The sequence below is a fragment of the Dryas octopetala genome, chromosome 5 (assembly GCF_963921425.1).
Source record: "Dryas octopetala chromosome 5, drDryOcto1.1, whole genome shotgun sequence".
Lineage (NCBI taxonomy): Eukaryota > Viridiplantae > Streptophyta > Magnoliopsida > Rosales > Rosaceae > Dryas > Dryas octopetala.
This window is the reverse complement of record NC_141370.1, coordinates 3,416,467-3,442,225: the sequence shown is the minus strand read 5'-3', so window position 1 is coordinate 3,442,225 and position 25,759 is coordinate 3,416,467. Positions and strand designations below refer to the sequence as shown.

Here is a 25,759-nt window from a genome sequence, read left to right as displayed (position 1 = left end):
TCTGGTTTTGATCTGAATGATCAGCTTTGACCTTTTAGTTATATATAGCTTGTGTCAACTGAACAAAAATTAAATGATTAATCATTAATTAAAAAAAAAAAATTGGCTATTAATATGACATTTCAAGCACCCTTAAAATTATGGCTCTAAGGTTTTATGGACATTGGAGAATTCTGCACAATGTGCTCCATTAGTTGTAACCTGTGGTTAGCTGCTGTATATAAATATAGCCCTCTTGAAACAGAAGCTAATTAATGAGAAAATATTCATGGTATCAAAGGAGTCTCAACTTGATCATCTTTTCAATTTTGCTTCAACTTATCTTTCTTCAAGTTGTCTTTAGTTTCACAAAAGTATCTAATTCTTGATCATCTTTTCCACCTTGCTTCAATTTTTTTCTACATTCTCTTCGACTTAGATTGAGATATTCTCCAAAAAAAAAAATTCCTGTGATATTTATGATGACTGCAGAACCTCAAAACCTTTCAATTTTTTAAGTCAATTCTCTACTTAAGCAACAGGCCAGTCATCTAGTTCCTCAATGACTGTTCTGAACATTGGAACTGCTATTCTAATTAAGCTTACTAGAAAGAACTACCTTTTATGTAAGTCGTATTTCTTATGTGTTCTTCTTAACCACAAGTTACCTCACTGTCATCTTAAACGTCTTACTGATGATGATGGCAAAGCCACAGTCAAAATCAATCCAGCTTTCCAAGATTGGTATCATACAGATGAACTGTTAAATCTGGGCATTAGGAAAAAACAGTTGATGTACTCAAAAAGATGAATATGGGAGTTACATCAATAGTACCAACAGCAACCTTTCAGACACACTACTGCCGAAGATCCTAGCATCCTCACCAAGTGACCTACAAAAACCTGTTTTATGTACGGAGGAAAGATCTAATTACATTGCTTGTAAAAGGTGCCAAAAACCATAAAAAGAAAGCCACCTCCTCCTCTTTCATCTCCACTCATCTCTTTCTCTTAGCGCCAGACCCTGAACCTCGGCCACCTTTTTTCTCAGGGGCAACAGAAGAACCACCTTTACCTCTGCCAGCTGGTGTCTTCTTTGCACTTGAATTTGCTGCACCCTTCAAATATAATTGTACTTGCACTCCTACATATACAGCATCAGCAACGCATTAATCATACATTCTGGAATAACATGCCACATCTCAAAATAACATGAATTGTGTGTTTGCGTATGTGTGAATTTAGTGACATCCATGTAGGATAGTACAAACTACCTTTCATATTCAAACTTTGAAGTTCCTGTTGCAGCTTCTCACCGACAGCAGAGCCTTCTGAAACATTGTGAAATGAAAAATCACTTGGTGAACACCAATAAGTCAGATAGTCAAACAAAATAGTCGAATCCAGAAGTTGCTTCGACCTTTCTTTATCCTTCCTTTTACAACCCTAATAAATAATTAAACTTTGGTATCAAGTCAATTTCTGCTAGACATGTCACGGGAAAATACATTAATTTGAAAACACACTTTTAGTGGCGTCAAGTTTGTTGAACAAAACAAACTACAAAAACCAAGAATATCAGTTAGATATTCCCTTGAGGTGAACCCTCAAAAAAATTCATTAAGCAGTTCATGAAGGCACATTCCCAAACATGTTCCCTGCATCTCCTTTCTTTTATGTAAATTCAAAAATCTATGGCTATCCTCAGATAACATGGAACATACCCTCGTCTCACCATTTCTTATGGAGCACAGCATGTTACCCTATGTCCTTTTTATTTTATAACATAATAATGATACTTTCTATTGTTCCCACACAAGATCGCAATATATAGTGGTGACAAATTGCCTAAAATTATAATAATCCCAAAAAAAGATGTATTATTCTGCAGTCATATAACAAAACAGCAGCTATCTGATGACAAATAAAAACTTACCCAAGTCCTCTGTATCAGATGAATTTTCTTCTTCACTCTGCACTAAAGTATCATCATTGTTCTCTCCAATTGCATCAACAGATGGTTCTAGAATAGCTGCAATCCGCTTCTTTGGAGCCTTTTTCATTCCAGGGAAAGTGACAAAATCTGCAACTCGTACCATCCTTGATTTGCTTCCTTCTTTGTATGCTTTTGTAAGTGCTGCTTTTACAGCTGGTAGTATGCCATCGAGTGGATTTGGATGCCCCTGATACATAAGGTATCAATGAGAAAACATGAACATTTTAGAACAACAGCAATAAACACGATGCACCAAGTTAGGTAGGGTTACCTGAAATTTGGATAACTCCACAATAGTATCAAAGTCATCTTGACTAATGGAGTAAGTATTCATGAACTCCACTACTTGCTGAACAGCTTCATCCTGGTAATTTATCACACAAAAGATGGATTTTCAACTGATCTTCAACCCGACTGTTTTACATCTTTTTCTATTGATACAATATTTATAAATAACCAAAAAAGGATTAATTTTTAACCTTAGACATTTCACGAAGTGGCACGGTCAATCGTTTCAGAAGAAGATGAAGGTATTCAATGCGCAGAGTTTCCCTGAATAATTAACAACACAAGACAAATTAAAAAGTTTCCAAGGGGAACAAAGAAGACAAGAAAAAGACGAGAAATGGAGAGGGAGAGAGAAAGGGAAAGGAGAGAGAGAGAGAGCTTAAAATTGTATTCGCAGTAAAAGAAGACAGAACATAAACAGACTACAAGGCTACCTAGCTTTTAGACTCTACCTAGTCACTTGAACAGAAGATAAAACAGCAAAAAGATTTTGCCTCACATTTCTGAACCTTATGACTTAACATTCTAGGAAACCAGCATCCTGGAACACCGTTGAGTAAACATAGTGGTCTGGAATGGATACAGATCACTAATGAAAACCTTGTATAAACTACATTATAAACTTTGACTAATTCAATATACTTGATCAAAATTAATCCAACAGAAAAGTACATGGAAATTTCCAAAATTTTCAAGCTACACCAGGCTAACAGCCAGCCAACTAGGTATAGAGGATGAAGGAAAAACAAAAAACAACAAAACAAAAACAAAAAACAGAACGACATTTCAAATAACCATTACGTGCCTAAATAGATATAAAAACTTAAGTCTTTTCATAGGATACTTTGGTGTTGTTTAACGACAAAAAAAAAAATATATATATATACAATTCTACACCAGGGCTTAAAGTTCCAAGGAGCCATTTGCCCTTAATAACGATTAAACATCATCGACTGTAAAACAATGGTCAGCATTATATGTTGGAATAATCCATTGCAAAACTCGAAAACAAAGGCTTTCGGTTAGTGACCAGAAGTTTAAACATAGAACAGAGATTACCTGCCCGAACTAGATTCACGAGAAGCAAGAAGATGGACATGCAAATCTTCCAACAGCCTCAAATTTTTGCCTAATGTTGAGTTCTTTCCCAGCCACCCTCCAAATCTATTAAAATTCCTTTCTCCCTGCATAATATCGCCAACTTGTGACAAAAGCATAAACCTCGATGCATATATAACATTTGAGACATAAAAGACCCCAAAAGCTAAATTTCCCTATTACAAAGAATGTATGAGCATTTTTTAGGAATCAAAACAAAATTTACAAACAGAAGAAAAAAAAGGGACAATCAATCATGAAGCAAGATAAAACGAAGCAAGAGTCAAATAATCATCTTTCCTTGCACTTTTCCTTTGGCTCTGAAGTTATGTTACCTAATTATATATTTTCGGTATGGTGTGGGTCACTCTCTTCAATGTTTGTCATGATCCAAACTGGCATGGACCTTGTCTAAAATGGTTAACCAGGCTGTTTTTATGGAAGCTCCTAGCTGTTCCATTAATGCTTGTACTTAGAGAGGGACAATAATTTTCTTTGCTTTTTGTCTGAGGGGTCAATCAATCTCAAATAAAAATAGAGGCAACTTTCTTGAGCAACCTTTTATGCGCAAATGACATCCTCTAGAATTTTAACTGTTTCTCACCCTTTAATTGATCCTTTGCTTGAATAATCACCATGAAAAGAGGCAGTAAAACTCTATTACACTACTTACTTAAATGCAACTTCTTAGCATACTTCCAATTAATTTCCCCATTAAAATATTCATGAAATAAGTACTAGTCCACAGTACAGCCTCCAACTTACCCAATTGCATAAGCAAAGATCAACCCAGTAAAGACCAAACATGCACAGTTTTCACTCTGAAAGAAACCGACAAAATTTCATTGCGATAATGTCTACACTAGCATAAGTCAATCACACTACATCCCTTAAATTGCATACACTTGCATATGTATATACATATATATATAGTTGGAAAAGAAGTGCACATAAAAATTAAAAATTGAAATTAAAGGTATCATTGTAGACTAGTACCATTTATGAGCTAGATGAAAGCAGAAAATATGTGAATCACTATTCGCCAGAGGACACAGAACAAACACATTTTCCAAGACCAGAGAGAGCACCTGTTACATTTTTTAAATTTATAAAATTTGCATGAAATAGAAATTGATTACCTGCTCAAGCGTCTCCCTTTGCCCACGCAACAATGCAGCACTGATTATAACAAAAAGCGAGTACAAAATGGTAGCAAGAAATTAGAAATTATAATGAAACTCAGAGAATATTATTTCAATTTCCAGATCTGTGTGAAGAAACATACGGAATTATACAGGATGAAAGACAACCACTTTGTGAAAGCTGCCACTGCCGATATTTTCTAATCTGTACATTGATAATGTCCCCATCTCCAATAGACTCGGCAGCACGAGCAATCAAGTTCATACGTTTAATCCCACTATCATCCTTAACAGCCAAACTTGGCCTATAGTTAATATAATTTTCCTGCCAGAAATTGCAAAATAAGCTTTAATGTATTATGTAACATAAGAGCATTTCACTACAATATGATCATTCAGAAAAATAATGTGTTGAATTTTTAAAATTTGAAGGGTGCAGAAGCATACGTTTCTGTGTTTAAATGAAAATAACTTTTTTTTTTTTTCAAAGAATGTTAAAATGAAACAAAAAAAAAAAAATCTACTCCCTGAAGAATGAAAGTGATCAAAAGATGACCAATCGAAGGAGACGTAGAGAATCAGAACACATTAAGCTTTCCTTCATCTCTTTTTTTACTTGAATATATATATATATATATATAGATTGAGATTGAGATCGAGAGAGAGAAAGAGTGAGAGCTTTAGAAACACATTATTCGATATTTTCTTCCTACATTGATTTTGTACCAAATTATAAGAATATTCAAGATCACATATCATGATACATTGTTTTATTCTTCTTTATCAAATCATGATACAAACATTAAAACAGCTCTTCACTACATGCCAGTTCGATTTTCTCATAAATATTGGACATGTCTGAAGAGTTGTAATGATAGCCAAAACAGTTCAGTATGTGACCCTTGGTATCATTTTGTTATACAATGAAACCACATACGAAATCAATCTACATAATTCAAAATGAAGAGCTTTTGACCCTGTGGTAGTGTTCAAATGTGAAACTGAACAGATTAAAATATCACACTGTTGTTAGAACATTCTTTCTGATTCAGTATATGCCAACACCAAAACAAGTATGCTAGAAAAGAAAGAACCTGAATAAGAAGAGGGACTAGATCAGGATCACTCATGCTCAGGTCCACTCGCTGATCCATCCGCAACTTTCCCGCATTAAACCCAAACAGCCTATACAGACACAAAAGACAAGTCAGTTTAAGGCACATGGTAAAACCTAAATGTGTAAGGGGAGGAAACTGAGGATTATGTTTTTCTACATTGCCCAAGTGCTCTAAGTCTATGGATGAAATTATTTAGGGAAGCGACTGTAAGCTGTGTTGTACAAAAGGGCTGTCCTACTTTGTTAAGTTGCATAAAGTTTTAGGGGGTAGGAAGAAGGCTAAAGTTCTGTGGGGATGAGCAGTAAGGCTAAAGCTTGGTGCTTGCTGTAATGTGCGTTATTTGGCTAGAATGAATACATGAGTTTTTGAAGAGAAGATTGGGGATGAGCAGGAGGAATTATGAGACAGTTAAATGTTGGACTTCACTTTGGGCATCAGTTATTTCAGAAATTAGCGACCTTTCCTTTTCCAAAATATTGCTTAATTTGGCTGCAACATGTTAATATGTTTAGGATTTAACGCTTTTGTGTAATGGTTTGGTTTTTTTGTAACCTCCGCTATGGTCGCTGCCTGATTGTTTTATGCTTTCTGGATGCATCTTAAGTGAAGTTCTAGTCCACTGCTATGTATCTGTATTTTTGCATAGCAATAAAATCTGTTTCTTCTCAAAATTTAGGGAAAAAAAAAACAAAGGGAAGATAGGAGATCTCCACATTGTGTCTTCCTACCACCAACCCTCTAACCAGCTTATTCTCTCCTGGCCTTTCTAGTAGTCTACTAAAAACATCCATAACTATGGTAAAAAGAAACAGTGATAAAGGGGCGGCTTGCCTCAATCCTCTTGATGCTCCGACTTTTCCTCTAGGCTCCCCATTAATCATAATTGAAAAACTGGCAGACTGCATACAACCCTTTTCTTCCATCACATAGTCCAAAAAATTCCATTCCACGTGGCCTTAAGCTTTCTCAAAGTCAATTTGGAGGTGCATGCATAAACTTTGGAAGTTTTGGCTTATCTGAATCCTAAAGGCAGGACCCTACCCTATTAACCCTCTTCTGAGCTTAACCCTGCCCGCAAAACCATCCCTTCTTTCTTCTTCTGCCTAAACTCCTTCACCACTTCATTCTTTCACAAAAGCACCCTGTGCTAATGAAATAGTACCCCCAAGAGCCTCTCTCAACCGGAATGCCAGCACTTTTGCAACTATCTTACACAACTTGTCACCAAACTAATAGGTCTGTACCTATCAGTGATCCCCCAATTTTTAAAGAAACTGACTTCTTTGAAATCAAACAAATGTAGGTTTCATTTGTTGCTGCATTGATAATTCCACTTCTAAGAAACTCTTCCAACACTTTCAGCACATCATCCTTCACAATGTTCCAACACCTCGGGAACAATTCCATGATAAACCATCCAGGCCCGGCGATTTGTCTTTATTGCAATAAAAAACTGCCTCATAACCTCTTCCTATACAAAGGGCCTTTCCAGCCACTCCGCCTCCTGATCACTAATTGGGCTCCAATTGGGACCCCTCACCCCCCACCTTACCTCCCTACTTGATGCAGGAGACGGTTACAATACCTAATCTATTCTAGCTTACAAGTTATTTCTAGATATTTCCTTTTTAAGTGTTTTCCTTTTCTAGTTAGGATTCTAGTAATTTTTCCTTATTTTTAGGAATTTAAGTGTTTTCCTTTTCTAGTTAGGATTCTAGTAATTTTCCTTATTTCTAGGAATTTCCTATTTTATGCTTTAGGTTTTCTCTATATAAAGAACCTTAGGTGCTATGTTTTAGGGCACTTTTTATCATCATTATTAATCAAAGTTTTCGAGTTTTCGAGCTTTATCTTTTTCTGGTGGATTCCAGAGTTTTTTTCTTCAAGTTTGACACCCGCGAACTTGAACCTTCAATTCTAAGACCAACGTTTGTTGTCTTAGTGCATCCGACTGCGTCAAGTGGTATCAGAGCAGGCAATCTCCTACTCTTTTCAAAGCTTGAACAGCTATGGGTGATCAACCAGTAACCAGGGCCGACATGGAGGGTTTCACAGCGAGTTTGAACGAATCAACCACGAACCTGGCAAATCTGGTGGCAGCGTTAACTAATCAGATTGCAGCATTAACCAATCAGATTGCTAACGCAGGACAAGGTGGAAACAACCGACCGCCTGTTAGAAACAATCAACAACAAGGCAGGCATAACCGTGTCGCTGTTGATGACTCTAGCTCAGAGGAGGAATTGGAAGAGGAGGAGGAAGAACAAGGAAATCAAAATAATCAGGATTACAGAGTGAAAGCTGATATTCCATTGTTCTATGGTACTATGGGTGTAGAGGACTTTCTCGATTGGCAAATTGATGTTGATCGGTTCTTTGATGTTATGGAAGTCCCGGAGAGTAAACAGGTTAAGATGGTGGCTATCCGGTTAAAGAAGACTGCTGCTGTTTGGTGGGATAAATTGGCTCTCCAAAGGCAAAGACAGAGGAAGGGTCCAGTTAGAACATGGCGCCGAATGAAGCAGCTAATGACTGAGCGGTTCTTACCGGAGGACTACGAGCAGATTCTTTACAAGATGTACATTGATTGTGTACAAGGAAGCAGGACCGTGACTGATTACACAGCAGAGTTCTTACGTTTCTCTGAACGTAGTGACTTAAACGAAACAGAGAATCAGAAGGTGGCTAGATACATCAGTGGTTTAAGGGGCTCTCTTCAAGGGAAAATAGGGTTACAGACTGTGTGGACAGTTCAAGAAGCATCCAGTCTAGCCTTGAAAGCGGAATTGATGGAGAAATCATCTCGGGGTTTCACAAATTTCAGGAGACCCTCGGTTCAGAACAACGTCGAACCAGCCGGAGAGAAGGACAAAGGCGTGGTTAACAGAGATTCCAACTCTAACAACAAAGGAGCAAGTAGTTCCATTAGTGGCATTCAGAAGGACAGAGCACCCACTCCGAAACAGAACACTCCTTATGCTAGGCCAACCCTCGACAAGTGTTTCCGTTGTCAAGGAACAGGTCACAAGTCGAATGTTTGTCCCAGTAGGAAGACGGTTGCATTGCTAGAAGAAGAGGAAGACGACTTTATGGAGAATGAGGAGTATGAGGGAGTTGAATTTGCGGAAGAGGAATCTGAGGACAGAATCAGCATTGTTTTACAGCGACTGTTGCTATCATCCAAAGAAGAGGGACAACGCAAGAATCTGTTTAGAACGCATTGTTCTATTCAGAACAAGGTGTGCAATGTGATTGTTGACAATGGGAGCTCCGAGAATTTAGTTTCTCAAAAGCTGGTGGAATATTTGAAACTACCCACGACTCGTCATGAGAAGCCGTATGGTCTCGGATGGGTGAAGAAAGGATCTAAAGTAGGGGTTAGTGAAACTTGCAAAATTCCTTTATCAATTGGTAAGCATTACAAAGAGGAGATAATCTGTGACGTTTTGGATATGGATGTTTGCCATATTCTCCTTGGGCGACCATGGCAGTACGATAACGACATTACGTACCGAGGACGAGACAATGTGATCATGTTTACATGGGGGAATCGTAAGATTGCAATGGCTCCTGTCAAGGATTTTGGTAGCGTTGCAAAAGAGAAGAAGTCAAGCTTCCTAGTCATGTCGCATGATGATAAAGAACTTGACAAGGCTGTTAAGGAATCACAGTGTTTTTATCCGGTTGTGGTCAAGGGGTTGATGAGTGCCGTGACGGAGGAGACAACAACTCCACGTGAGGTGTTAGAAATTTTGGAAGATTACAAGGAGTTAGTTGCTGAGGAACTACCTGACAACCTGCCTCCTATGCGTGATATACAGCATCACATTGACTTGATCCCAGGTTCTAGTCTACCTAATCTTCCCCACTATCGAATGAGCCCTAAAGAGAATGAAATTGTAAGGGAACAGATTGAAGATTTGCTGAAGAAAGGGTTAATCCGCGAGAGCATGAGCCCTTGTGCTGTACCGGTTCTTCTCGTTCCAAAGAAAGGCAATCAGTGGCGAATGTGTGTTGATTCTAGGGCCATCAACAAGATCACAATCAAATACCGGTTTCCTATCCCTCGGTTGGAAGACATGCTTGATGAGTTGAATGGATCAAAGGTGTTTTCGAAAATAGATCTTCGAAGTGGGTACCATCAGATTCGAATCAAGCCTGGAGATGAATGGAAGACTGCTTTTAAGAGTAAAGACGGATTGTACGAGTGGTTAGTGATGCCTTTCGGCTTGTCAAACGCACCTAGTACTTTCATGAGATTGATGAATCAGGTTCTCCGTCCTTTTATTGGGTCCTTTGTGGTAGTTTACTTCGATGATATTTTGATCTATAGCAAAGCCAAGGACGACCATTTGGAGCATGTAAGGCAGGTGTTACAAGTCCTCCAAGAAAATCAGCTGTACGTGAATTTAAAGAAATGCACATTCTGCACAAGCAAGCTGCTGTTTTTGGGGTTTGTCGTTGGTGAGGATGGGATTCAAGTAGATGAAGCCAAAGTGCGTGCAATAAAAGACTGGCCCGTTCCCAAAATCGTAACTGAGGTACGCAGCTTTCATGGTTTGGCTACTTTCTACCGGAGATTTGTAAGAGACTTCAGTACTATTACTGCACCTATTACCGAATGCTTGAAGAAAGGGAAGTTTCACTGGGGACCAGAACAAGACAAGAGTTTTGCATTGATTAAGGAGAAGCTTTGTACTGCTCCTGTGTTAGCATTGCCGGATTTTGATAAGATATTTCAAGTGGAATGCGATGCTAGTGGTGTAGGAATTGGTGCTGTGTTATCTCAGGAGAAAAGACCAATAGCTTTCTTTAGTGAAAAGCTAAGCGAAGCACGACAGAAATGGAGTACTTATGATCAAGAGTTCTATGCGGTATTTCGAGCTCTTCGACAATGGGAGCATTATCTGATTCAGCGAGAGTTTATTCTGTTCACTGACCACCAAGCTCTGAAGTTTCTTCACAACCAGAAAGTGATAAATAAGATGCATGCTCGTTGGGTAAGTTTTCTGCAAAAATTTCCTTTCATTATTCAGCATAAGTCCGGAGCTCTTAACAAGGTAGCTGATGCTTTGAGTAGAAGGGTTTCCTTGCTAACTACCTTAGCACATGAGATTGTGGGTTTCGAATTTTTGAAAGAGTTATATGAAAGTGATGCTGAATTCAAGGAATTATGGGACAAGTGCAACGGTAAGCATCCTTCTGCAGACTTCCATATTCGCGATGGTTATCTTTTTAAAGGAGACAGACTGTGCATTCCTTGCTCGTCGTTACGAGAGAAGCTGATCCGAGAATTGCACAGTGGTGGTCTTAGTGGTCATTTGGGACGGGATAAGACAATTGCAAGCTTGGAGGAAAGGTACTATTGGCCGCACCTTAGGAAAGACGCTGGAGCTATTGTTCGGAGGTGTTTTGTTTGTCAGGTTTCTAAGGGACAATCTCAGAACACAGGTCTTTACATGCCGTTATCTGTTCCTGAAGATATCTGGCAGGACCTATCTATGGATTTTGTATTGGGGTTGCCGAGGACGCAACGAGGTGTGGATTCTGTGTTTGTTGTTGTCGACAGGTTTTCCAAAATGACACACTTCATTGCTTGCAGAAAGACCGCAGATGCAACCAACATAGCCAAATTGTTCTTTCGGGAAGTTGTGCGTCTCCATGGGGTTCCGAAGTCAATAGTTTCCGACAAGGATACTAAGTTTCTCAGTCACTTCTGGATTACATTATGGAGGATGTTTGGAACAAGTTTAAAACGAAGCTCTACAGCTCATCCCCAGAGTGATGGGCAAACCGAAGTAACAAACAGGACGCTGGGTAACATGATCAGAAGTGTTTGTGGGGATAAACCGAAGCAGTGGGATTTAGCTCTACCGCAGGTCGAGTTCGCTTACAATAGTGCCGTACATTCCGCAACAGGGAAATCACCATTTACGTTGGTATATACCTCTGTCCCGAAGCATGTGGTTGATTTAGTTCCACTACCGAAAACTCCTGGAGTTAGTGCGTCAGCTGAAGCTATGGCTAAAGACATTTTGGACACTAAAGAAGCAGTCCGAGCTAGATTGGAAGAAACTGGGCAAAAGAACAAAAGGGCGGCAGATAAAAAACGGAGGCTCAAGGTTTTCAAAGAAGGTGATGAAGTAATGGTGTTTCTCAAGAAAGAAAGGTTTCCAGTTGGTACTTATCGCAAGCTTCAGCCTCGCAAGTATGGTCCATTCAAGATTTTACGAAAGCTTAATGACAATGCTTATGTGGTAGATCTACCAGACGACATGAGCATCTCTCATACGTTCAATGTAGCAGACATCTACGAGTATCATGCCGATGGTGTTCTTTATCCAGATAAGAACTCGGGGACGAGTTCTTTGGAGGTGGAGGAGACTGATGCAGGAGACGGTTACAATACCTAATCTATTCTAGCTTACAAGTTATTTCTAGATATTTCCTTTTTAAGTGTTTTCCTTTTCTAGTTAGGATTCTAGTAATTTTTCCTTATTTTTAGGAATTTAAGTGTTTTCCTTTTCTAGTTAGGATTCTAGTAATTTTCCTTATTTCTAGGAATTTCCTATTTTATGCTTTAGGTTTTCTCTATATAAAGAACCTTAGGTGCTATGTTTTAGAGCACTTTTTATCATCATTATTAATCAAAGTTTTCGAGTTTTCGAGCTTTATCTTTTTCTGGTGGATTCCAGAGTTTTTTTCTTCAAGTTTGACACCCGCGAACTTGAACCTTCAATTCTAAGACCAACGTTTGTTGTCTTAGTGCATCCGACTGCGTCACTACTGCTTGTGTATTTCTTGCAAAACCTTATTAGTTCTTCAATTCTCCTCCCTCCAGAACCAACATTTCTATAAGGTTTCTCTTCCTCCTGCCACTTTCCATCTTAGCATTGATATCTCCTTCCTCTGCCCACTCTACCTCTGATCTTTGTCTCCAAAAAATCTCCTCTAAAAATCATCTCATCCAATTTGGATCTCAAAGCATCCCTTTCATGTTTTTGCTCCATATCTAACCCTTCTCTTCCTTCTCGATCATCCAACTTCCTAAACTTATCTTCCACCTCTTTTTTCGATTCTCTGAATCCCCAAACACTTCTTTGTTCCAACCTTTAATTTTCTTTGTCAATTTTGCTTCATCATAAGCTTGTACCCTTCCTGACCTTTGACCTGCTCCTCTCTCTCCACCATTTATTGAAGTTCGACTAAAAAGATTGATGCTCTAGCCACATGCTCCTGAATCAAAAGGGCCCAGAGCCCCATTTAATGCTGTTTGTGTCCAAGTCAATTAAACAATTATCTAAAGTAGTTCTAGCCAACACCTTCTGCCTAACATTGGTGAAAACCCTTCCCTTCCCACCCATAACAAGATTATGAAAAGTTGACTTTAACATGAGGGAAACAAAAGGCTTTTTGAAACAAAAGGATTTGGGGAGTGGAGGTTTTATGGGATAAAGTAAGGTTCGACATCATTGTGGGTTTAGGTTTCTTTTGGGCTTTGTGAAATACCATCTCTACAATTTTTTCAGATTGGAGGCCTGTACTTATTTAAGCTTATACAATTAATTTTATAGCATTCTTGCCGTATGGTAGATAGTGCATTACGGTATATGTTGTATTGTCTCCATTCAAATTTCGATAAAGCATGAATTGCGAGCAGAGATGTGAAGCTTAAAGCCATGGTTCAAATAGAAACCTCAAACATTAATGAATTGTAAGTTTGTAACACATAAATTAACCAAGAAAACAAATACAGCATATAGAAATTTATAAGAGGAGATACGCGTATCAATGAGATGGTTGATATCATACTTGTCAACAGCCGTGAATGGCGAAATATCTTCATCCTTTGCATTGCTTAGTAGGCGCTGCCTTACATCATCATATTTAATGACAGACATTGAGAGGCTCATATACTGCAATTGGTTTATTGCCATTCGCATGTCTCCATTAACTCTTTCTGCAAGTTCCTCAAGAGCAATCTGAGACAATGATTAGCAAATTAATCAACATTTTGGAAAAAAGAATCGTAAAATGCATGTCAGAATCCAGAGAAGCCAGATAACCGGTCTCATGTAAACCCATAGTACAAAAAACAATTATAAAGGTTACCATTTAATAAAAAATAACAAATAACAAATAAAGAGAAAACCCCTACAGCTCAGGAACTGTAAAAAAATTCTGAAGTAATTTGACATATTTTAAAAACTAGAATGATAAAACACTACAATATAATCCATTTTCCTCAATAGTAGAATTTGTGTCACATATAATATCACTAAAAATAATAAAATCTTTTTAAAATATTTTGGTGAAACCCAAGCTTCTGAAGCATTATGCTAGATGAAAACTCCAAAAAGTATTGATTTCCATCACCATGGGAAAACTGCACTCGCAGTATTAGAGTATTTACCTCATTAACTTGAAGGCCTTCAGCATTTGCAACTTGCATCAACCTCTTTGCCATCTATCATTAACAAAATAAAGTGTCAGTGACTGAATATGCCAAATATAAGTGTTCAAAAGCCCAAATTTCAATTCTAATTGTATTACAAACACACAGAAAGGTAATTTTCCCATCCACTCACTGCATACACACATAACAAAAGCACGCACGCATGAATGCACTCACGGATGCAGATCTGCATAATTACATAAGCTCACATGCAAGAAGAACATACCATGTATGCATACCTCTGAAATCTAAATACAGTATCTAAAAGATTTGGCCTCCTTTTTTTTCCGTTGAGAAGAAATGAAACCTTTTGCTAATATAAAACAATACAACAAAGTGGACAAGTTCTCTTTGGCCTCCATTTAATTGATCAAACATCACTACACAAGATTGTGTTCAAGAACATGAAATCAATAGAGTTCCTGAGTGCTGCCCGTTTCTCGCTTTCCCCATGCCACATAGTCAGATATGTACATCCAAACTCAAAGAATAACTAGACCAAGCTTATCTCTCTGTCTAACATATTTAAAATCCAATAACAAATCAATTTCATCTGACGAACGTGAACCAAAACATGCTTAAGTGCAACAATCATGCCTTCACATTTTGAAATCTTTTCTAGATCATTTAGATTTCTCCTAAACATGAAATTCCAGCTCAAAGGAAAAGATGAGGAGCCAACGCACAGACTTTCTATAGACAAATTTTGGCATTGAGACGGCCTATATAAATGAGGGAAAAGAAAGCATAAAGCTGTCTGCCCAACCCAACACTCTTCCCAAAACCATAAATAATTCAATTTTCATCATACAGCACTTATAACTGTGTCACCAAGCATTAATCACATGTGTCAGTGTGTATGTGGCGTGGGCACAAACACATGTCCCACTGTACACTTTGCATCAACGTAGCAAGTTAAAATAACCCTTCAACCACAAGGCTCTGACCTTTTCCCAACATGAGATTAGAACCAATTAATAGCATGGTTGCAAGTGATTAGAAGAAAGAATGCACCCAAGTAACATATATGAGCACATTATTTCAAATTGCAAATATAATAGGAATACGAATAATTTGCTGTTATATGGGGGCAGGGGGGACCTGTTGTTTGGTAGGTTTGCGGAAGCTGAGAAGCAAACAGTAGTTGACAAGACTTTTCAGTTTCTGACTGTAACGATCATTACAAATGCAGATGATAGGAATTTTAGAAATCTTTATGCTAGCAATAAGATCAGCAACTCCACCCCGATCTCCAGCAGACATCCCATCAACCTCATCCATAATGAGTACAGTTTTGGGATGCTTAGATCTGCAAATTTAACTAAGAATTAACTAGAGAAGAAAACTCTATCAGGCACATCCTATGCATAAATGCACCCCAAAAAATATATAAAGTGTAAAACCAACCCATCCATGCTCAAGGCCTCGTTGCTGACAAGCTCTTTGACAGAATTTGCATTGCTTCCACCAATTCCCTTTCCAATCTTGGAATCAGCTTTCCCACGACTGTCACTAGCATTCACCTAAACAACACACAGACATCTGCATGAGGGAAAGATAGAATATAGTATTGAATAACATAATTCAGCAACACTCAAATGCTCTCATAGTTCTATTTTTTCGTTACAGGAATCACACCTCAATTGCCTGGAATCCAAGCATCTGACTGACCAACTTTGCAGACGTCGTTTTCCCTATACCAGGTGTTCCACTTAATAGTACAGCTTTTTTGGCACCAGTATTGCTTGGTTTTTTGCCCTTTTTCGTATTTCCAGTATCAAGAAATTGTTCATGCCAATGTGCCAACCAATCATGAAGCTGCTTTACCTGCACATTAGACATTACATTTGCAAACTTACAATTGCTACCCATATTTTAGATGCATGTGCAGACAAGGATTTAACTGCAGATGCAATGGTGGTAAAACAATGATCAACACACATACCAGTGACTGATTCCCAATAATGTCGTTTGGAACCTTTGGCCTATATTTTTCCGTCCATGTCAAAGTAGAATGCTCAGTAGTTGGCTCTTTACGCCTAGCAAGAAAGGCATCCGACTGCACCTTTTTGGGGGATACACTTGAGACCAAGGAGCTGGCAGTGCAATCTTCTGGGACAGTCACACACCAAATTTTACAAGAAAATTTCAACAATGATGCAAATACTTAATTAAAAGCTGCCATGAAAAGCATCCAAGCTACATAGAACAAGAAAGATTTGCTTATGGTTCCACCATTGCAAAATAGTATACAGTTGATACAAGATTGGCAACGGGAGAAAGAGATACAAATGTGCAGGACTGAGACAAATGTGAACGGGAAAAGAAAAAGAAAAATCATTAAAATAAAAAACTAAAAGTTCAAAGTTCAGTGATCCCTTTGGGTCATCCCTTTGGGCATCTGTTACTAGTGACTTCAGGGGTGTATATCTATTCGATATAATTTTAGATTGGAGGGCAGCACTTAGATAAATGGATTATGCTTTATGAGACCTAATTCTATGTTTTTTCGTTTTTTTGATCTTTTCTCTCAATAATGGACATCTTGTCCATTGTGTGTTATTGTTCTGAGTTTTGATCAATAAAAAGTTTCTCTCTTTTCAAAAAAAAAAAAAAAAAGTTCAGTGATCAAAAAAAAAAAGTTCAAAGTTCAAAACCATTTCTCTCCCAAAAAAAAAAATACAAAACTTAAAAGTTGATTGATGAATACAGATGGAATTTGGTTAAACAGAAAACAATGTAATTTTTTTATTCGCTGATATCTAAAATTGACTATCAATTTTTTTCTAAAAATGTTGAATACTGATTTATGGTCCCATTTAGCAAATTAAAAGGAGAAACAGAATATAAGATAATCGAATTGATACCATATGAAGTCTGGTACAGTTTCTAGTACCCTATGTTACATTAATATCTTCCAAATTTCATTTCAACTTTTGCCTTATAGCTTCTTTTAGCAGATTGCCTTAAGGTGGTTACCATTGCTTAGTAAGGCAAAAGTATATAGGTTTATGCATATGTATAAAGATAAATGTAAGTATATAAATAAATTTTCCTATGTGTGTAACTGTGTGAGAATAGGCATAAGCACTAACAAGACAAGAAATTTCAGGCATAAGATACCCTCAACCTTTTCGCACATTTGGATACAACACCATCTTTGGAAACAAAAAAAATATGCAAAAATCAAGTGCTAGAATTGAATTCACACTGCGTTAAAAATCATATAATTGGACACAACGGGAGAGAGAAATAGAGAGAGAGAGAGAGAGAGAGAGAGAGAGAGAGAACAACCAAACCTAAATTTCAAGTGCCTCTATGTATCAAGAAGACAATATAAAAACACAATGGAACTACATATGAAATTACAAAATTGGACACAGAAGGAGAAAGTAAAAAAAAAAAAAAAGCAAGTACACATGCAACAAAATACGTGACATGCGAGTAAGCATTACACACGCACACAGAGTAAACCCAGCCAACCCAAATATTATGAATCTGCAATAGCAATGATACACAAAATTTCTGAGTTAATGGGAGCATACTCTTCAATGCTACTTTCTTAGGGCTTTTATTTGGCAAAGATGTTGCTGTAACATCATCCGCAGATTTCTTTGCTCCTTGCACAGGTGCTTTAGTACGAACTGATGCCCGAATCTTGTCAAACAATCCATCCTCAGTAAGAAAAGCCGTGCTACATAATACAATTAAAATGTATATATAAATGTAAGGAAATAGAAGTAATATGAAAATTCATTTTATTTCAGTATGAATCAAAGATAACAAACCCAAGTTCTTTGGCTTTAGAGGATTTCCTTCCCTCAATATCTTCATCACATAAAAGAAAGTTCTGCAAAACAGACTACGTAAATCACATGCCAGCACTGCTATCTGAATCGAAGAAAATACAAGACAGAAACATGAAGTAACCGTTTTCTTGCTGACAGATCCAGTAACACGACCGCCATGTCGTTTTATCAAATCCTCTGCTTCCTCTCTTTCCAAACTGTAAGTACGGTAAAATTTTAAAATTCAATCTCAGGCTGAAAGATATAAACATTTAGTAGACCATACCATGAAAGCAAGGAAAGTAGAAATAACCAAATTAATTACTGCAACCCAAATAACATTATGCTTGAAACAATGATATCAAAACAATCAAGCCATGTTTAGTAGCAATTATATGTGATAGCTTCCAAGAAAAATGGGATCGAGGATTGCCAAGAAGGTATGGAGAAAGGATTTTAAACCTGCAATCGAATATTGAACAACCTTCTGGAAGTCACATAAATATTACAACAATTACCTGTCAAGTGTACCACTAATTACAAAAGTTAAACCAGCTAAACAATCTGGAGCACCTTCAGGAACTTCCTGAAACATGCAAACAGGGACAAATTCTTAACATCAACACAATTAATTCTTTAATAAATTTTTGAATAACAATCAGTTCATTAATCAAATATTTTTATAAGAATCATTTCGTTAATCAATTTTTTTATAAGAATCATTTCGTTAATCAATTAAAGACATTCCAAAACATTTAACCTTTTCTCCTTTGTGTGGAGGATCTTTCCTTTCTCCAAAATTCATAAATCCACCTCGTCCAGCGCCTCTACCTCTTCCACCAGCTGGTCCCGCCGATGTACCTCTTCCACCGCGACCCCTGCCACTAGACTTGCGAGGAGATTCTGCATCCTTGGTATCATCATCATCATTTTCATTAACAGCTGTAAGTTTCTGCGTGATTCCCCTGCCAGACGCACTCTTCAATTTCTTACTAGGAGTGGCATCAATTGAATTCTTCTTAGAAGGAGGCAAGACAAAATCATCATCATCGTCATTAACTTTATGAACTTTTTTTGCAGGAGAGGGTTTCACAGTTTTATCAAGATCCACATTTTCATCAGGATCCTCACGATTCTTTCTTTTGGCTGGAACTTCAGTTGTTTGTTTCTCATCTTTTGGCTTTTGTTTATCTGTAGGAAAATATTTGCTAGTTTTCCTCCGGCCTGAATTTTCTTGATCTCCATGAATCTGGCTTATCAAAGATAATAAAATTTAAAAAGCAATAATATTATAATTAATAGAGTTTCAAAGTTCCCCAACTCCTGTGAGCACTAGCCAAATCGGAAGAAAAAAATAAAAAATAAAACCAATGGTCCTACTCAACGTTCTGTCTATGCAATTTCCGTTTGGGTTTTTTAATATTTGATTAGACATCATAGTTTCCTTGATTACTACAAGGAAAAAAAACATACAACAAAAAATCACTTAAAAACAAGAAAACAACCCTCCTTTTCTTATCATTCTATACACTTTAGTTGAATTGGGTAGCCCATCATTTGGAAAGAAAATACACCTAAACAAAAGAATCAAAACTCAATTTCCCCTTGGTTTCAATCATTTTCTACGATAACCAGCTCCCGAAAAATCGTACTACTTTTTTTTGGGTACAAAATAGCATACTATTGTTTACAAAGATAAATAGCAAATACACCAATTAATGTCTCTAAAAACATGCAAACCCAAACAATCTAAACCCTAAATGCTAAAAAAGATATGTTGAACCTTTACAACCACAAACAAGCAAATGCAACAATACCTTTCTTGACCACTAAAACAGACTTAAAATGAAATGAACTCACTGGTTCTTTAGGCTCTGTCTTAGTCGTAGATGGAGTCCGTGAAGCGCTCGATGCCGGTTTATTGCCACTGCCCTTGTCATGCGACTTCATAAACCACTTCCTAATATCTGCCTGTGACTTTATTCATCCAAATAAAACAAACCCAAAACACAAAATTTAAGGTTATAAAATGCAAGAAGAATGAAACAATTAAACCCTAGAAAAGACACTTTTTCTCAGAGGTTTCCAGGAAAGTTAAACAAGAAAAAAAAAAAACTTAAATTCCTGCTTACCATGTTTGAAGTTTAGCTTAATGCGGTAGCCAATATCTCTGCCTTCAATATCGCCTCATAAACACAATCTATAAACTGTGGGAGCCAAAGAAAAACATGTCAGAATTATCACTAAAACTTTTTTGCTCAAAATTCGGCATACAGAACCATCAGTAACACGAACAAAGCACAATAACATACTCTCATGACTATACTGGAGTACCTAAGAAGACATTTAAAATTAAAAACATATCCAAGAAAAACCAGTTGGTGGGTTAATCCTATTGGTTAACCCTTCATGCATTTTGGTTTATAGACATGAAAATCAAGCTTCAAACACACAAGCAAGCAAAGACAAACAGAAAAAGGAAAGCACTTATTTTTCTGTGGAATCTGACAACCCAAAAGGAATCCCATCTACCATTCAAGCCCAAACTAAAATTCTCAATAAATTGCACCAATTTATGAGAGTTTCGGCACCCAAACTTTGAGCAGGAACAGCAGTGAGCTTCGTGAAGGTGAGTCACAAATTTAAATTCCATTCACTTCATTGAATGACAAAGAGAACAAAAAGCTGAGCCCTAAAGAGTTTGTAAAATGTATATTAACCACTACCTAATTACTCGTTCAACTCAATCAACCAAAAACACCCCCAAAAAACCCCAAAAAATCTATAAGATGATATCGAATTGAGAATTAGAGCACCTAATTTATAAGATGATGATGGCCTTGAAACGTCGTCGTCCGGGTGGTGCGGTTGGGCGCCGCGGCGGTGGCTCAAACTAGAGGAGGCGACGGAACACAGGGGAGCCAAGAGTTTTTGCTTTTTTAAGTGAATCTGCCAACCGACGTCGATTTCAGCAGTTTTCACTTAATTCAAAAAAAGAAGGATATAATAGTGTTCAAAATATCGGAATGTGAGTCCTCTATCTCTCTCTCGCGCGCGCGTCTGGTCTTGTGCGAAATAGCAGAGACGATGCTCTGTGTCTGTTTGTTATGGGCAGACCTGGCAAATAGGTTGTGTTTTGCGGGTTTGGGTCAAACCCGTTATGACCGTGTTAACGGGTGAATTCAACACGACCCGTTAGTTTATGGGTGACAAAAACTTCAACCCAAACACGACCTGTTAAATAACGCATATACACGACCCAACTCGTTTGACCTATTAGAAATAATTTAAATAATAATAAAAAATTAGTATTTTTTTTCAGCCTCAATATTCAGAGTTTTTTTAGCAATTTCAGACTTTTTAGTCGCCACCCCTCCCAAAACCAGCGTCGGCGCTGCCCACCTAGCCTTACCTCCTCCCCTCCTTCGGCGATCCCCCCTTCTCCCCCCTATGCTCCTGGAGATACCAGATATTTCCCTATGGAATAGGATATTGAGAATAGTGTCTTAGATGGTGCAAGTCAAATCAAATGAAATTTCTTTCATTACTCACTTTCATACAATAAGGGGCTTAGTTGTCCAAAGCAACACTTATGTTAGAATAATTATCTTTATATACTATAGAAATGGCTCACACGCCTTTCAAAAGAAATATCCAAATCAACAGCTAATTTAGTTTGGATGAATTTTTGCAGAATGCGGGATGGGGGCAAGGATGAAGACTGGTTAAGTCCTAACAGTAGAGAGCATGAAGTTTGCTAAGAGAGAGAGTGAGAGAGCAGAGAGAGCGATAAGTCTGCACACAGAAAGGGCTAAAGAGAGAGAACGCAAAAAGGAAATAGAGAATGAGAGAGAGCGGCTGTGATGTTTAGGTTAGGAAACTTTAGTTTAAGTTTTGTTAAATGTATGAAAATATTTAAATTCCCTTATTCTTAACGGGTCTAATGGGTTTCGCGGGTTTGACACAACACGACCCGTTATCTTAACGGGTTGTTATTGGGTCAACACGATTTTGACACGACCCATTAACCTTCAACCCAACCCCGCAAATTTGCGGGTTGTTTTGGGTCATGTAAGCGGATAGTGGGAAGTTTTGTTAGGTCTAGTTATGGTCAATACATCTTATTTGTGGGTGGCAGGGCATTGGGTTTGGACTTTTATTGGGCCTTATTAATTCATTATTAAAGGGGGTGTATTCAATTTATATTTCTATAGACTTTTGTAGACTTTTGTAGAATTTGCAGAGTTTTGTTGGCTCTTATAAACTCTATATAGACTCTTTAGAATTCTATATTCAGTTTAATGGAGTTTGTTAAACTTTTGTTATAGAGTTTAATAAATTTTTGTTGACTTTTAATATTAAATCATACGGCTGCAGTTGAGTCTATACTTACAATAAGATTTTTTTTTTTAATGTAGAATTTGTGTTGTAAATTTTAATTGTTTATTATTTTATTCTCAAGTATACAAGCCTTGTAGTAAGGGTCATATAATTAACGAGGTTGAACCCGTAGGAGTGTTGCAAAAGAGACATACTAATCTAAGAAAAATTATTGTATGTGGCCGTAACACCACATGGCATAATGAAATAGTGTTACCAATTCACTAAAATTATAACGCGTTCACGATTTTAAGAGTTTTTTCCTAGATTTTAGGGTTTTAGAAATTAATTATTATACAAGTGTTATAAGTTGAGTGTAACACCACGTTATCATGTCACATGGTGTTACGGTCATACATAATAATTTCTCCTAATCTAGAAACTTAAATTACTTTAAATCTAACCTAGCTTAAGAAATGAATGGTTGATTTTTGAGGTAACTAAAACAAAATGCAACTAAAATATAAGGCAAGAAAATAAAGTAAATAAAAGGACAATAATTTAAATATTAAATCTAGAGAAGAAAAATGTAACTTTTTGGTATGGAAGTTTAACAATTGTATTAAAACCAAGGTTAGGGTTTCATACCACTATGAACACATTAAGTGAGATTTTTAGTAATTGTCCAAAGAGGAAATGCATCCAAGAATCAACTTGATGCCTTCTTCCAAAGATATTTATGATTTAAGCACCAAAATTGAAGATTTATATGGTAGACCTTGTTTTGCTTAAAATTACAAATTTTAAGCAACCCAAGTGAACCAAAGACCAAAGAACAACTAGAGTTCAAAAAGATTGTGTTTAAAAGATTAACCATAAAACAAAAATGTGGAAAGAGACTCTGACTACCCATGATATATGACATCATGCGTGAAAAATGGTTTCTTTCTAATTTTATAAATAAGAACTAAAACTTGTAGGATCAAGGCAAGGGGAAATTAACTAAAAGCTTCAACTTGATAATATTCATGGTGGTGCTTCCCTCTTACCTTGGTAAGGGAGTTTAGTGACCACCCACGAGTTTAGAACTAAGATAAAAGGATAATATAAAATAAAACAACATCTAAACTAAGAGTTAAATAACAACTAGAGATTTAACAAATAACTAAAGAACATAAAGTAAAAAATAGACAAGACAGAAGAGAGACATAAAATAAACTAGATTTCATTTCATTAAAATAAAAGTGCAATAAAATAAATGACTTTCCTATTCTCTCTCTTACAACATAGTCAAAAGGCTTTGAAAGAGAAATTTTAGGAGTAGCTAAAAGAGGCAGAAAATTAAATGAGAGCAAAAAGATGCACAAAAAAGGCTGGAAGTTGCTTTATATAGGCACAAACTAGGGGTGAAAATATTAGCAAAAGGAGACATGTGTCAACTGTAACACTCTGAATTTTCGGTTTATGGTAATTTTGTTACTTAAGTTTTCTAAGCTTGTTCTTAAGGTTTGTTTAAAGTAATTTGAATTTTCCTTTACTTTGTTTTGACTAACCAAGACCTTTGATTGTGGTTTTAGAGTTTAGTTGTGTGGAAGTGAATTTTAGAAAAAAAAATTCAAGAATTTGGTGATTATTTTATTTATTTTTATTTTTCAAAATTAAATTGTGAGATAAATAATTTTCATAATTTTTATGATAGTAATTTAACTATTTTGAGGCTATAGAAAATTAGTACTCATCGATACGAGTTCATAGGATTTTTCGGGGAATTATTTGGAGTCCCAAGCAATTTTTGGTGAATTTTTTAAGTTTGGAGCAACATAGAAAATAGAAAAAAGAAAAGAATTGAAAAGTAGATGACGTGGACGCTGACTGGACAGACAACCGCCCATGTGGCGCGCTACCATTGGTCCAACGCGTCTGACGCGTCGCCCAGTAGGCACTAATGTAGAGTGCGTATGGAAGGTGTGGTGCGCTACGCACACGCAATGAAAACCTTGTTTTAATCACAGTCGCTGTTGAGCCCAACATAAATATTTCACCCAAATTCATTTAAGAAATAATGGCTTTATTATTTTGGATACGACTCATTCAAGATAGAGTAAATCTCTTAAGTACAATCCCTTGACTCAAGAGAATACCCTTTGATTTCAATTTGCAATCAAACCAACGGATCACTTTGTAAATTGTTTAAATTCTCAATAGGTAAAAGACTCATTGAAATGTTAGAATTTATATGGTAGATTTGGAGTTCATGGAATACATTTACGGTTGTGGTTGCACCTTTATTTTAGGTTGCCTACGTACCTATTACAGGATCAAACCACATGTAGTTCTAAGATTTTGGGATTTAAATAGGTGAATGAACCATTTGAATGGTTTGTGTAATTTGGATTATGATTTGTGTAATTTGGATAGGGTTTAAAGCCCTTGGGTTTGACTTAAGAAACTAATTCGTGACTTTTGTGTATGGAATTAATTTCTGGGAAATTTGAACATATTTGATTTGGTTGCGGTTGAACCTAAATTTTGATAGGTTGCCTACATACCCACAACAGAATCAAACCGAATGTAGTTCATTAAAATGAAATTTGAGAGATTTTATTTGGGTGGTTTTGTTTTGACTTGGTTGGTTTTGTGCCATTTTTGAAAGGTTGGTTTTATTCCAAGAGATGATTTTGTACCATATTAAGAATTTGATTTGAGACTCGGAACTTGAACTTGAAGAATATGCCCATTAATATTTTATATCAATTACTTTGTAATTGGTACATTTATTTTGCATGGGCAATCATGAATTTAGGAAATTGGTCCAGTGGACTTTGTCCAAATTTTGTACCAATTATCTTTTAATTGGAAATTTGTTTTGTTTAAATGAGTATTTCAAACTACACCCATCAATTTTATCCATCTTGGTTTTGTTGGATCATGTTTGCACTGTGGGCCCAAAACTCCACTCCTTTTGATTTGCAGATAGAGACTCGTTGAGAACAAGCAGTCAGCCTTCATTTTTTTGTTTCTTGGCTTGCTACCCATTTGTTGTTTTGCTGCAACTATTTAACAGACCCACTTTATTTAGCTGTATAGGGAAGAGTACACATTTTAGAGAACTCAAACACCAATAATCCTTATCCCATTTATATTGGGAAGAGAAGTCCCAATTGAAACGAATCTGGTACGAAATATTCTAATTTCCCAAGTAAACTTGCCAATCTTTGAATTCCAAAACAATTCTAAAAACCCACTTTAATTAGAATTTGGATTTTTACAGAAATCCTTTTATATATTTTGGTGGTTTCAGCCGAAACCGATTTAAGGAAATTTGAAAGGAACAATAATTAAATGAAGCGTCATCTACCTAGCAATGGTAAAGCTTTGATGATGGCAAATGCACGTTCTTCTTCTTCCTTCTTAGAAAACTCATTTCAGTAGCCTTTCAGTGTGATTTTTCTCAATTCTTTCTTCACCTCTACTGCCCTTTTTATAGGCATTATAGGGTAGAGGATCAATTTCAAAGGGGCTGAGGATCAGCTATGAATTCAAAAATTGAATTCAAAACTTGGAGATGGATAACA

At 36.8% G+C, this 25,759-nt stretch overlaps 1 protein-coding gene across 3 annotated transcripts; it reads right to left on the bottom strand.

Annotated features, from left to right (window-relative positions):
* Positions 1–755: 755 nt before the first annotated feature.
* RFC1 (replication factor C1) lies at positions 756–20,935 on the bottom strand. Of its 3 annotated transcripts, none has more exons than XM_086244888.1 (23): positions 20,681–20,935; positions 19,997–20,071; positions 19,725–19,841; positions 18,625–19,117; positions 18,383–18,450; positions 18,007–18,082; positions 17,865–17,926; positions 17,622–17,770; positions 16,022–16,188; positions 15,715–15,903; positions 15,484–15,599; positions 15,178–15,385; positions 14,035–14,088; positions 13,434–13,603; positions 5,598–5,688; positions 4,647–4,828; positions 4,501–4,540; positions 3,323–3,447; positions 2,455–2,527; positions 2,247–2,339; positions 1,916–2,162; positions 1,254–1,310; positions 756–1,123 (listed from the first exon to the last, which is right to left on the bottom strand). In XM_086244888.1, exons 3-23 carry the CDS (start codon positions 19,802–19,804, stop codon positions 978–980), a joined length of 2,886 nt encoding a protein of 961 aa, XP_086101014.1. In that variant the 5' UTR covers positions 19,805–19,841; positions 19,997–20,071; positions 20,681–20,935; the 3' UTR covers positions 756–977. The 3 variants fall into 3 exon arrangements, with proteins under 3 accessions (XP_086101014.1, XP_086101012.1, XP_086101013.1); XM_086244886.1 differs by having other exon boundaries at positions 18,625–19,113; XM_086244887.1 differs by having other exon boundaries at positions 16,022–16,185; positions 18,625–19,113.
* Positions 20,936–25,759: the final 4,824 nt, after the last annotated feature.